The following is a 14,687-nucleotide window of genomic DNA, read 5'->3' as shown; positions in this document are numbered from 1 at the left end:
CCCTCCCTCCCTCCCTCCCCCCTCCCTCCCTCCCTCCCCCCCTCCCTCCCTCCCTCCCCACACCCCTCTCCCCCCTCCCTCCCCATACCCCTCTCCCCCTCCCTCCCCACACCCCTCTCCCCCCCTCCTTCCTCCTTCCGCCTTCCCTCCCCACCCCTCCCTCCCTCCTTCCCTCCCCACCCCTCCCTCCCTCCTTCCCTCCCCACCCCTCCCTCCCTCCTTCCCTCCCCACCCCTCCCTCCCTCCTTCCCTCCCTCCTTCCCTCCCCACCCCTCCCTCCCTCCTTCCCTCCCCACCCCTCCCTCCCTCCTTCCCTCCCCACACCCCTCTCCCCCTCCCCACACCCCTCTCCCCCTCCCTCCCCACACCCCTCTCCCCCTCCCTCCCCACACCCCTCTCCCCCTCCCTCCCCACACCCCTCTCCTGCCCTCTATCTCTACACCCATCACCTCTCCTGTCTCCGTACACCCCCTCCCTATCTCCTCCCTGTCCCCCAACCCCTCTCCCCACACCCCTCCCTATCCCCCATTTTTTCTCCACCCTCTCTACTCCCTCCTCCCATCCTCTCACGCATCTCTCCCCGTCCGTCCCCTCCCCGAGGCGGGGCAGTTTAAGGGCGGACTCTAACGGTTCTCTGAGCTCCACGCTGATCGCTGGTTTCAGCCGCCGCTCCGACCATGGCCGAGGTTCGCAGTTTCACCAAACGGCTCAGTAAACCCGGGACGGCCGCCGGGCTCAGGCAGAGTGCGTCCGAGGCTGTCCGTAACTCGCTAATCGCGGTGAGTGTCGTGCCCTGTCTGTGTCTGTCTCTGTCCTGGGTTTGGCGCCTTCCGCGGCTCTGTGCACTTGTCTGCCTGCTGCCTGTGTATTTAAGTGTGTGTTCTTTCCCCTCTACGTGACTTTCTTTGTTCGCAACTTTGGGTTTGATTCGTGTGTATATGTCTGTCACTGGTTTGTGGGTTTATGTCACTGTTTGTGCCACCCTTTGTGTGTGTGTGATAGTATATGAATCTGACTATGTGTTTCCTGTTCTGTGTGAGTCCATGTGTATTTGTTTCTCCTCTGTGCATCTGTCTTTTTGTTTCTTTGTCTGTGGGTGATTCTCAGCCTGATGTTCTGTGTGTCTATCTTTGACTTCATGGGAAAAGACAGTATTTCATAAGGAACAGTTCTGGTGTATACTGTATGACTGTGCTGTGGAGACGATCCTATAACGGAGTTGTCTGCAGTATTGGAGTAAAAATCAAACGGATTATAAGTGGAAAAGCATGTGATGGACATTTAGCAACTAATACCTCCCTCGACAGGAGCTGAGAGGTATTCAGAGCGCCAGTTCTTCATTACGGATAACGGAATGGTGCAACAATGCCTTTTAAATCTAACTTTCAAACTATAAATCTTCTGAAAGAATATATAGTCGCTTGCTTTTGTTTAATTCAGAGTTGTGTATTAAAACAGTGTAGGATTGATGTGCTAGAATGTTGTGCCCATTAAGACAATGATAAACGGGACCGTTACAAGCCCAGGGGAAATGAACAAGATCGCACAGAAGCGCAGACTAGTCATTATGTTTTCCACTTAAATTTATTGTGTTTCAAATTTAAACCAGTAAGAAGTCATTGTGGGTACTTTAAAAATGTTCTAATCATGGTCTGTGGTAAGTTTATAAATCTAATCAGGGAATGGCTGTGTTATGGAAATTATTCCTACCAAAGATTTCTGCAGCATCAGTTTGCAACCTGTGTTTGCCCAATGGCATTCTCACCAGGAACCTCCCTCAGCAGCTCCAGTTCTGATCCCTCATTTCCATGGCGGTATCATCAGTGGCCATGCTTTCTACTGATCAAGGACACCACAAAACAGCAAAGGTTTAGAGTATGCTTATTAACGTGGTCTCCCACAATCTCCGTAAAATCCGAGAAAGCAGCAGTTTATGATGGCTATGTAATCCGTCCACTTAAGCATCAGGTTTGGCCTGAGGTAGGAAGTGCATCATGCATTTGTATATCCAGCTGAGAGGATGAGTGAATTTCAGTTTAATATCTGCTGTGAAAGGCAGCACTCCTGACAGAGTTGTTCCCCCCCGCAACTGCTCTTCCATCCCATTCTGTGCCTCTTTTCAGTGGTGCAGCAGGTAGTCCTGCTTTCCGCCCAGCTCCAATGACCCAGGTTTGACTGTGACCTAGATTGAGCAGTTTGCACGATCCCGCTGTGACTGCATGTGTTTTGCCCAGGAACTCCGGTTTTCCCTCCTGCATTCCAAAACTGTACTGCTTGGTTAATTGTCCACTGTAAGTTCCCACAATGGACAAGTGAGAGGTAGGAGAATCAGAAGAAGAATAGCTTACAGGGAACTAAGTGGGTGGAGGGGAATTGTGTTGAAAAATAGTGTCGATTCCATTGGGTGATTAGCCTATAGCATAGATTCCATAGGGTGAATGGCCTATTTTGTTGTAAATATGAAAATAAAATGAGCGCCCCTGGTTTGGGACTTGAACTCGCAGCCTAAAGACAGCGATGTTTGGGTACCGCAACTGATTGTAATACTTGATCTGGCTGCTGAAATTGTATTACAGAATACTATGCTGGAGGTGTGGGAGTCAATTTTGGTAATATCAAGAATGGAATGGATGGGACAGAGTTAAAGTGAATTTTATGATAGTTCAGATATGAAGCTTGGGTTTAAGTGACCTATTGGGCCAATGAATTGATCTAGGCTAAGCAAGCAATCAAATGAGGCAGATGAATGTTGAGCGTAGAGATTGTTTCTGGCAGGTTGCACAAATGAGAATTATGGTTGCCATTTGGAAGCCAGAGACATAACAAGGTATTTTTAGGATATGGAAACTCATCCTGTATTTGCAGTAGGAACTCTGGAGTTGGGATCTAAATCAGGGGAGAAGAGACTTTAAAGGGTGTGGCAGATTATGCAGGTGCATTTGGCTAGTCAAGTTGTTTTGGACGATGGACTGTGAAGGCAACTTGTCTCTTCAGTGGACATACTGTCTTTGGGGATGTCTTGAAATTGTGAAAGTTTCATGCAAAGAACATTTTCCATCAATTTGGAAGTGAAATCTGTAACTAAAGTATAAGTGAAGAGGTGAAGATTCAGAAGAAAGTAATTTTTTTGTGAGGTTCTCCTGCACTTGGAATACGATCATGTGCACTTGTTATGAGTTGGGTTAAGAGCCCACCAAATGATTGGAAGGCTGAAAAGAACCATCCCTCTGGGAGAGACTCTGTAATCCAAAGCCTGGAAATGATGTTTCCAGCCTCATCCTTACTTGCTCTGACAGATCAGCAAGGCTGAGCCATTTCTGGATAGTGGCATAACTTCACTCAGGGGATGGAAAATATTATGATGAGGCCAAAAGATTTTACAGCATTTTAGAACTCAAAAATTCAAAGTAAATATATGTTAACAAATACAACCTTGAGATTCATTTTCTTGTGGGAATACTCAATAAATCCAATAACTATAGTAGAATCAATGAAAGACCTCACCAACAGGGCGGACAACCAGTATGCAAAATACAGCAAACTGTGCAAATACAAAAATAAAGGAAAAAGAAAAGAAATAATACTAAATAAGTAAGCAATAAATATCGAGAACATGAAATGAAAAGTCCATAGGTTGTGGATGCAGTTCAGTGACAGGACAAATGAAGTTTTTCCCCTCTGGTTCAAGGGCCTGATGGTTGAGGTGTAGTAACTTTCACTGAACCTGGTGGTGTGAGTCCTGAGGCTCCTGTACCACCTTCCTGATGTCAGCAGTGAAAAGAGAGCATGTCTTAGCTGGTAGGGTCCTTGATTAATGATGCTGTTTTCCTGTGAAAATGCTTCCTGTTGATGTGCTCAATGGTGGGGAGGGCTTTACCTGTAATGGGCTGGGCCACATCCGCTGGCTGTTTCCATACCAGGCTGTGATGCAGCCAGTCCATATACTCTCCACTGCACATCTATGGAAGTTTGTCAAAGAGGCGGCTGGCATGCCTTCGTCGTAATTGCACTTAGGCCGAGCACAGGTCCTCTGAAATAGAAATGTACTGGTATATTACTGGATTGGCCCCCGTCAGGCCTTATAGTACTGATGGCTCTCTCTAATACTTTTCACCAATGCAGAAGGTGGAAAAAGAGGCAGGAGGGGAATTAAGGGGAGCATTGTGTTCCAATAATGCAATATTTCCCAGGGGAACAACTGCTTTTGAAGATTCGCTGTCCTATCTTGTGAAAGGTTCAGCTTTTTGTGGAAGTGTGATTGTTGCTGCTGATTTTTAAGATAAATTAGAATTTGATGGGTAGCAGCTGGAACGTTGTTTGAATTGCTGATGATTTGGGAGAGATCGTTTTCGGTCTGCATATCCGTGTAGAAATTAAGGAGTGTTGGGAAAAAGCAGGATAGTGGAGTTAAGCCATAATCTTGTCAATTGTGATCTTATTGAATAGCCCTGAGCGTATAGGACCACTATTTTGTTAGACGTTACCTAGCTCGATAATGATGGAAGCATTTTGATTTTCTCTTTGGGAATTTGCACTTGATGCTTTGCGGAATTAAATTAGTGTAAAGTGAATTGATGTTGCTCATTGTAGATTCAATGGGCTGAAGGGCCTGTTTCTGTGCTGTATGTCTCTCTGAGCATACCGGACTGCTCTGAAATGGAAAAAAATAAGGAGCATATCTGCATCACAGCTCACATCAGGAAACAGGTAGTGACTGCCAGATCTTTTTTTTAATATATAAAAAATGTTGTTGTAGATTTTGGACTGAACTTATAACTGCCGTTTTTTTTTTGTTTAAACTTGTGACCCTCAGTGAAGTAAATATGTGCTGCTTGGCTTTGATTTGAACTGTAGACTTGTGGCCGAGGGCATTGACTGAGCTTGCATTTGTGCTCAGTGAAGCCGATTGACTTTCAGAACTTTGATTTTAATTTTAACATAAATGCTTCCATTGACACGGTTTCAACTGGATGCAAATGTGCTTAGAGCAAGTAGCAATGTTGGAATGGATTTAGATCTCGATATCCAATCAGCCTGCTGTGTGCATGATGGGTCGGAAAGTTCTGATAGTTGCAACAGGTGTGGTGCAGTAATCGTTTGTACAGATGTGCCAGGAACTCTTTAGCTAAGTGCCCATCTGTTGCACATTATATCGACTATCTCTTAGAGTGTCTTCAGATTTCCCCATGCCAAAATTATTAACTATCAACACTTAGAGAGTTGGGAGTTGACTAAACACTTGAGATTTTCTTTTGGCTGCCGGATTTACCTCTAGGTTTCCAAGGATTTACTTGTTGCTGGGGCAATAACAATAACAATAGTTTGATTTCCTCTTTGGGATCTTGCAGTTGATGCAATGTTGGTCCCACGTGGAGAGTATAATAGGCATCGAGCTCTCTGTGTGCCAGATATGGCCATATTAATAGTAGGTAAGCAGTATTTTATCCAGAGAGACTTTGGTTTGCTTTCCCTCAAGCTCCTCCAAGGATCCCCCTCTATTAACGGAGAAAGCATTTGCTTATAGGCTTCCTCTGTTCCTGCATTAATATGAATCACAGGACTGAGAGTCTGTCCCTTGAGGGAGGGAGTGAGTGATGAATGAGTTTGAACTGCAGTTTGAAAGTCAGTAACTTGATAACTCCATGGTCAAAATGAATTAAAAGCAGTTTACTCCTTTCTTGGGGGAAAAAATTAGGACATACTTATTTTGTGGTGATTGCACTAATAGTGATTCTCACATTCGGCTTTAATCCGTTCCGTCAGATTTAGTAATGTTAGTAGGAACTGACTGGTTGCTTTCAAGGAGAAAAAGAGGTTCCTGCTGCCAACAATGACTTGTCAGCCAAATGGGCTGTAAAACTGAGTATCGGTGTTTTCTGTGAATCTGTTGCACTAAGGAATGGGTAGAGCAGTGGGTTAATGCATTGTCACTTGACCGCTGGAACCAAGGTTCAAAGTTAATTTAATCAGCGTCACAGTTAGCTTCTTGCCTGATATTGCAAAACATTGCCATGTCCTGCAGCTCAGTGGTAGCTACTGCTGCTTCTTCTTTGTCAGTCCCTTGGGATCAGGGATGACTGTTTCTTCTCTGTCTGTTCTGAAGTGGATGATGAGATTGATGTGGGAAGTGCAGATTCATCCACAGTAGGGGCAGGAGGGGGCAGATAGGTTAAGTGGGAGGGTGTGTCATATGCGAGGTGATGCGCTGCTTTCACAGTCAACGCAAGGCCCATGTGTACTCTTAATGCTCAGCCTCAGAGTTCTCAACACCATTCTGAGTGCTCCTGCGCCAGTGGTCCCAGCAGTCGTGGGGATGTTTGCATTCCTTCCAAGAGTCTTTGAGCACATCTTTGAACCATTCTCTTTACCTCCCTAGCCATCACCTCTCATGACACAACTCAGAATAGTTTGGGAACCTGCTATCACACATCTGTGTGATGTGGCCTAGTTGGCAAAGCCAGAATTCCTTACAAAATAGACTCATTGAATCTGTGCCAAATTATGGAACAATTCCAATCCCTAACTAAAATTTCTTACAACTGTCTATTTCCTCCAGATTTTACCACTCACTTACACACATACAGGTTTGGGTTAGTAAGTTCTGGGCATGTTATTTTGGTGGTGGAAACATGGGAACAATACCCAGCATATCCCCAGCCTCTGTTGGTCATTGCCGCAAACAATCCATTTCACTGTACGTTTTGATGTTTCTGTGTACCAAGGACAAATAACCATAATCTCTTTATCCCCCTTTGTCCCTGGGTAATGAATAGGTTCTGTTTTTACCAATGTCCCTAAGCTGATATTGTTCAAAAGCAGAAAATACACAAAAAACACTTGGTACTTCACCAGTTGATTCACAATTCACTATACCAACTTGCTGATATAGTAGCCATATCTCCACAGTGTTGTAACGAATGACATCAAAAGTGCATAAATTAACAAGAAAGAGCAATGACTAAAGTGAAGAGAGAGAGGAAACTAGTTCTAATGTTCATAGGAGCATATGGAGTATGTTGGACTTCCGAATTGAATAATATTATAGGAGCTCTTTGATATCTAGGGATGTCCATACGTCAGACATTTATAATGCAGAGACAGATTGTACAGTCATTAATCTGTTGTGGACATTCATTCACAAGAGAAGTGTTTCTGAAGAGGTGTTCATGGCTAGCCTATAGAAATCAGTTCCAGATTCCACAGTTCCTTCATGGTCCAAGATGGAGATGGGACAATTAAAGACTCTCAATAGTGAAAGTTTGGACAATGTTTGATGTTTTGCTTATTATGAGGAAAATGACACAGACATGACAGTCATGACCCTCTCCTCAGGCACACAGTATCATGATGTGCTAAGTACTCAATTTTTCACATGAAATCTGCAACATATTGTGGTGTCTCAGCTTTTAGAAAGCAACACATCTACATTCTGGTCCACTCCTCAGCACTGCTAAGTAAATGTGTTGCTATTGATAACCTTACCACAGCTGTTTGCTGACTTCCTGCCTTGGTAAAGTTTCCTTTGAGGATCACTCTGTCTATGCTACTCTCAGGTGTTGGTACATTGCATTAACCTGTATCTGTTTTGAAGTTTGGATTGTTGGAGGAAGATCCCATCCAAGGTGGCATGGAAGGCAACATGTAGCTATAGACTTTTAGCTGGTTTTCTATGACTTCTAATGAGGGGCCACTTCCTCTGCAATTTTCTGTAAGGGGAAGTGTGCATGCTCTATCATTTAGTAAAGGCGTATTGCAGCATACATTTCCTGGAGAAGAACCCTCCCACTGTAGCTACAATTCTTGAGCATATCCTTGGCATTGCCATTATCAGTGCTATTGCAAATTAGTTAAAAATCCTGGAAATTGGTGTTCTGATGGTAATAGAAGAATGCTTAATTAGTTCATGTAATGGTACTTGCTATCTTCAGAAAAGGGAGCTGGTGATTGAAATGGATTTGTAACGTGGCTAGAATAGTGTGCAGAGATACTACTTGAAGCTAACTGCTGAAAGGCCTTCAGCATTTGCTCCAAGATCTAGTTCCATTTATAGCTGTGCTTACAAGTCTTCCTTTTCTGAATTCTACCTTTCCTTCCTTGTCTTGTGCTTCTTACTCCATCTCTTTTGGCAAGTGGAAAGCTGAAGTTGCATTTCTTTTTGCCATTATGTTAGCAAAAATAAGCTTAGATGTAATTTTCCATTTAACCTGTGCACAAGACCCATTGATGAAAATTCATACCCAGTGACTCTATTAACGCTGTGAACTAACTTTGTGTTCGGGCATATCCCCTACCTAAACTGACAGCCTGTGTGTAACTCCTTGGCTTAGATCTTGATTTAATTTTGCTTCTTCATATTTAAGTCCAGGAATAGATGCATTAATTTATAAATAGTCCATCATGGTTAAATCTCTCCCCACCATTGAGCACATCTACACAAAGCATCAAGGACTCCCACCACCCAGGACATGTTCCCTTCTCATTGATGCCATCAGGAAGAAGGTACAGAAGCCTCAGAACTTGCACCGCCAGGTTCAGGAATAGTTATTACCCCTCAACCATCAGGCTCTTGAACCAAAGGGGATAACTTCACTCAACTTCACTTGCTCCATCATTGAAATGTTCCCAGAAGCAATAGACTCACTTTCAAGGACTTTTCATCTCATGTTCTCAATATTTATTGCTTGTTTGTTATTTATTTCTTTATGTATTTGCATAGTTTGTTGTCCTTTGCACACTAGTTGAGTGCCCAAGTTGGTGCATCTTTCATTGATTCTATTATGGTTATTATTCTATTATGGATTTATTGTGCATGCCCACAAGAAAATTAATCTCAGGATTGTCTATGATTACATATATGTATGCTGATAATAATTTCACTTTGAAGTATGTAAGTTATTATGCAAGATAAGAGGATCCAAGAGCATTTATTGATAGGGGAATGGACAGACTCACAATAATATTCATTATTGACAACATTTTCGGGAAAGGTCATGATCACTTAGATGGGTGATTGAGACATTAGCCTAGGTCTCAGAGAACTGAGTAGGAATTGGGTTTCATTCCATGAAGGTTAAGAATTGTTGATTAACAATTATTTAGATGTTACTGATCTTACATTGACAAACCTGTCAGTTTCCACTTTCATAACATTAGGTTTTTTTGTTATGATATGTGTCCATTGATTATAAGGTAGAAAGTTTCTAATTTATTGCACGAAACCCCTCATTATTTAGAATATCTTTATTAAATCTCCCCTTCTCTGCTGTAAAAGGAAAAACTCCATTTTAACATCAGCTAACTGTAACACCTGCTGAATTACCAAGCAGTCCACAAGATGAAGAGTGGACAGTCCCAGCAGTGAAAGGCCTGATGGTCACTCTGCTATCAGAGCTTACAACCACCAGTATCTCAAAGTCGATGTGGTCACCGTGATTGATACATGACGGGTAGAAGGTGTTCAGTTTAAGGAACAAGGCATCTTCTTCAGAATGAGCTAGTCTAGTGTCTGAGCAACTCTCCTGTGGAATTAGCGAAAGCTTTATGAACTCTTACTCACCCTAACATGAAACCAAAACTACGTGGTTATCAGTACATATCCTACTCTTGACTGATTGAGGATGACTTCCACTTTGACCTTGAAACAGTCATGATGTACGTCCCAAATGGACACAAATATCTCTCCTGAATTACTTATTCCCAACAATGTAGAAGATGTAAATTCTCTGGAAAGGATGATCAGCAAGTGGGGAGCAGAGGAGGATAAGTTTAGTGTCATCCTGTTCCTGAGAAGATGCTTGGAGCAATGAACATGCTTTTACTGCAACCTTGACCTTCAATGGAAGGTTAAATGGACGTCTTCGATTAACACTTATTTATCTCTAGCAGACAGGACATGTTGTTCATGTGTGTGACTTCAGATTAATAAAACAGATGCTCTGTTCTGAGCTCCACTTTGTGACGTCACAGATTCATGGGAATCCTTGACCCTAGACCATTCAAAGTGCAGAAGGAGCTTTTGGGTTGAATGCAAATTTGAAAGGAGAGCTCCATGCTTTCCTCCTTTTTGAATCATGCTTATGTGTTTAAGAAGAAGAAGGCTATTTTCTCTAAATTCTCTGCACTCCTGCAACACTGGTTCCATCAGTCAAGATGGCTGCATTGAGACAAGCTGGTTTGATAATGACATTAAGGAGACAAGTGCTTTGTTCAGATGGCCTTGAACATTGCAGCAAAAATATCACTGTTAACATAAATTTTTAACAAGAGAAGGCAGTAAATACCAACACTGAAATACGGACTTCTTCCTAACTGAAGGGGAAATTGCACAATGGGCAGATTTGTAATACAAGTCATGACGTCTGTGTAATTTACCCTTGCTCTTCATAAATTTGCTGGTTTATTAGAGGAATGTTGTAATATATTATGTATTCTTTGAGACTTGGGAAGGAATATATCCCAGTTATGACTGCTGCTCTAGGAAATTAGGGACTGTAGTCTCCATGGCTAATTGATCTGTAATCTCAATTCCTGTTTTCCTGTCTGATCCCAAAGATGCTGGAGTAATAAGGTAGAGGATGAGCTGTTAGCATATAAGTAGATGCACCATGTAGAGAGGCTGAGGATGGATTGGCGGTTGATAGGGCAAAATTGCAGTCAGTGCAATGGATTGGAGTGTGCCTTTAAACTAAATAGATACAGGGTGGGTTCAACAGTTCAGAAAGTGCAGTAACAGTAAAAGGGAAGGAGAGTGCAGGAGAGTTTACAAATCTCCTAACTAAATCAAAGGACAAAAAATTTAGAATGGAATAAGAATTTAACTTGCAGTAACATGGAGGCAAAATTGAAAGGTGATGAATACAGCACTGAAGGTATTATATTTGAATCCATGCAGTGTATGTAATAAGACAGGTTATATTGTATCGCAGTTAGAAATGGCAGGGATGACATTGTGAACATCACTGAGTTGTAGCTGAAAGAAGATAGTGTTGGCAAAGGATAGCTTTGTTGGTAAAACATGAAATAAAATCCTTAGAAAGAGGTTACATAGGACTAGAAGGTGTAGAACCCTTGTGGCTGGAGTTAAGAAACACCACAGATTAAACTAAAAATCCTGATGGGGGTTATACACAGATCTACAAACAATAGCCAGCATGTGGGGTACAAATTGCAATGGGACAGAGAAAAAGCATGTAAAAAGGGCAATGTTATGATTGTCATGGGGAGATTTCAATATGCAGGTTGATTGGGAAAATCAGGTTGGTGCTGATTTGCAAAGGAAGGAATTTATAGAATGCCTATGAGATGGCTTTTTACAGCAGGTTGCAGTTGAGCCCACTTGGGAAAAACCCACTTGGATTGGGTGTTGTGTAATGAACTAGATTTGATTAGAGAGCTTAAGGTAAAGGAACCTTTAGGAAACAGTGATCATAATATGATAGAATTCACCCTTCACTTTGAAAGGTAAAAATTAAAATCAGAATTATCAGTATTACAGTGGAGTAAAGTGAACTGCAGAAGCATGAGAGAGGAGCTAATCAAAGTTGATGGGAAGGGGATACTATCAGGGATGATAGAAGAACATCAATGACTGGTGTTTCTGGGAGCAATTTGGAAGGTGCAGTATTGATTCATCCCAAAGAAGAAGTAATATTCTAAAGGCAGGATGAGGCAACCGTGGCTGACGAGGGAAGTGAAAGACAGCATAAAAGCTAAAGAAAGGGCATAAAATATAGCAAAATTTAGTGGGAAGCTGGTTCTTTGTCATAGCCAGGGGAGGTAGTGGGGATAAACTTTCACTACTTATTAAAAGCTCCCAACAGTGTTCATCTCAAATAGTCTCTGACAACCAAGTCCAGCTCCAGGCCTTCACACATGGCTTAGCTACGAAGTTCCGCTGAATCGTTTATACTGACAGGAGGAAGGGTGTTACTGGCACCTTAAAACCAATCGCTTGGGCAGATGGGGTTCATCAGTCGTAGTTGGCAGCTCATCTAGGAGAAGGAAAGCTCTGATCTCAAACCTCCGCTGCCTTGCGGCTATGCCGACTTATGAGGAAGGCTTCAGGAGATAACCCTGAGGAAAAATCCAGAGCTGTAGTCCCTAAGGCAGTCCCGTGTTGAGTTCAGTGCTGAATGGCAACTCGTGAAGCGCTGCTGGTGCCAAACTTTGTCGGTCTCTGCCATTCCTTTGGACTCATCAGTTGCATATAGAGGGGGAGCCTGCTGCATGGGCAACAGCTTGCTCTCCATATTGTAGTGCATTAGCTATTGTATCACGTAGATAACTAGGATGCCATATCCATGGTCAACCCCAAACCAATGGTGTGAAGCTAGAGGATTGGGAAGCTTTTGAAAACCAACGGAAGGCAACTAGAAAAGCAAAAAGAAGAAAAAGATATTAAAAAATGTCTTGGCTAAATGCCACTGAAAAGCAGTGGTTCCGCCGCCTCCTCTGGGAGCACGTTCCAAATATCAACCACTCTGTGTGGAAAAACTTACCGCTAATCTCCTTCCTCTCACCTTAAAACTTTGCCTTTTTGTTTTTGACATCCTTGTATGGAAAAAAAGATTCTGACTATCTACCCTGTTTATGCATTATGCATAGTTCTCTTCGGTCACACCTCAGCCTTCTTCATTCCAGGGAAAAGAAGTCCAACCTTATGTGAAGTCCTTCAAGTCAGGCAACATCCCAGCGAATCTCCTCTGGACCCTTTGCTAGTGTCTTCATGACGTTCCTCTGTTGAGTAAAATAAGATTCACAAGTTGCCCATTAACAGCTAAACTTGAGGATGTCCTGAAATGCTCAGAAGTGTTTTGGAATTTATATGGGGAAGTTCTCAGTAAAAGCACAGTGCTAGTGAGCAGATGCTGTTAAGAGTTGTTAGCAAAAGGGCTAATGTAGAAATGGATGCACAAGATCAGTTCCTGTAAGCTCACTGAGGATAAAATATTGTACTTTAAAGAATCGGGAAGAATGAGAGGGAATCTTATAGAAAGTTACAAAATTGCAACAGGCTGGATGGATGAATGAAGGGAGAATAGTCCCATAGGCTGGAGCATGCAGAAACACGAGTTCCAGCAAAGAAATACAAAGTATGTCATTTAGAACCAAGAGTGGTAATGGGTAGTGAACCAGTGGCATTCTCTACTACAGAAGATGCTGCAGGTCAATTAATCAAATACTTTCAAGAAAGGAGTAGATGTATTTCTGAACAGCAGAGGGTCAAGGGATATGAGGAGAAGGCAGCGACAAGAGCCTCAAGTGGATGATCATGTTGAACAGAGGAAGAAACTGAGAGGGTGAAATGTCCACTCTAATTGTCTGTTCTTTCTAAGTAACATGGTTCAAAAATTCAAGTCCCATTTGAAAAAAACAGCTGCTCTGACACTGCAATAATCCTTCTGTGCTGTGCATGTAATAACTTGGCTGATTTTGCTTTGTATCACCTAACACCATGACATACCGTAGCAGCCAAAGCAGTTATCTCGGCTTCCTTTTGCAACTGGCGGTTGGAACCAGATTAAACAGCTGTTATACAGGACTCTGCATGTTCTCGTGATGTTTCAATACCTATGAAGTTGTTGGCTGGAGCGACGCACTCCTCACCTCAGCTTGTGGTTACCAGCTTCCTTTCGGAGCTGCTGCTGAGCTCCGTGAGGCTGGTGCAGCAACATGTTGAGAGGAAGTTCAGCCACAAGCAGATAGTTCTGTTTACAGCCCCATGGTGGGTGGCCACTCTGTGTACAGTACATATTGTAAAAACTTTTTTACAATGGCAGTGCTTTTAGGAGTTCCATGAAATTCATTAGTTGTTGTACTAGTAGTCCGAATATTGACATCTCTTGAGTTAGATCTGACTGCAGATGCTCTGAGTATCCATCTGTCAGGTATTACAATGAGCTGAAGTTTGGTGCCTCTGCTTCATACATGTTGGATTCAAAAAATTTCAAACATCTGCATTAATGGATGAGTCAAGTGCTGGTGAAGTCAAGTATTAAGCTTGGTGGAATGGTGATGGCCTTTTTTATCCAGCTCATACAATGTGTATGGAGAATGTTCCTCACACAAGCTCTGATTCAGGAAGTTCCATAATGTTCCCTGTGTACTGAGGTGACATCTAAGGTGGAATAGATTTTGAGTGCTATGCCCTATGAACATAGATTCACTGGTTGCCTTACTATTTAAGGAAAGTAACTAATTTTGAGTATGGTGGTCTTGATGTGGATGCTGACGAACAGTCAGTGATCAGGTTCTCCCCATCCTGTCACTGCATCTTTAACCTTGTGAGTTTCAGTTCTGCTAATCTCAATGTGCATATACACACTAACAACTCTATCACTTTTCATGAATCAGCCATTTCCTTTCCCTATTCAAGAACTCAAGTCAAGTTCAACTTACCCCTTTCCAACTTTAACCCAGTCAGACTGGTATCAGGAATAGGAAAACATTTAGAGACACAAACCCTTGAAAAATAATTTATTAGTCCTCATTATCCACAAATCTTACCTATTAAAGGTAAATTATTTCTGTCATTCCGTCCTCTTCGTATTTCTCAAAGATCTCCTGTGAGTTTAAAGACTTTGGCCAGCACTGACACTGTCACCTACAAAGTATCATGCACATGGCTGCATACTGTAATTTTGGATGCTATTAGTCCTGAAGTGTGTTTTCCATAAATGTAGTGACAT

At 42.5% G+C, this 14,687-nt stretch overlaps 1 protein-coding gene across 2 annotated transcripts in view; it reads left to right on the top strand.

Annotated features, from left to right (window-relative positions):
• Nucleotides 1-522: 522 nt before the first annotated feature.
• dock11 (dedicator of cytokinesis 11) overlaps nt 523-14,687 on the top strand; it is a 325,211-nt gene continuing 311,046 nt past the window's right edge. For both annotated transcript variants that reach the window (XM_072270403.1, XM_072270404.1), the window contains exon 1: nt 523-779. In XM_072270403.1, the coding sequence (XP_072126504.1) occupies nt 678-779 (102 nt within the window). In that variant the 5' untranslated portion in view covers nt 523-677. The remainder of the gene's footprint in view (nt 780-14,687) is intronic.

The sequence above is a fragment of the Mobula birostris genome, chromosome 10, assembly GCF_030028105.1.
Source record: "Mobula birostris isolate sMobBir1 chromosome 10, sMobBir1.hap1, whole genome shotgun sequence".
Classification (NCBI taxonomy): domain Eukaryota; kingdom Metazoa; phylum Chordata; class Chondrichthyes; order Myliobatiformes; family Myliobatidae; genus Mobula; species Mobula birostris.
This window is presented reverse-complemented; position numbering and strand designations above follow the sequence as displayed.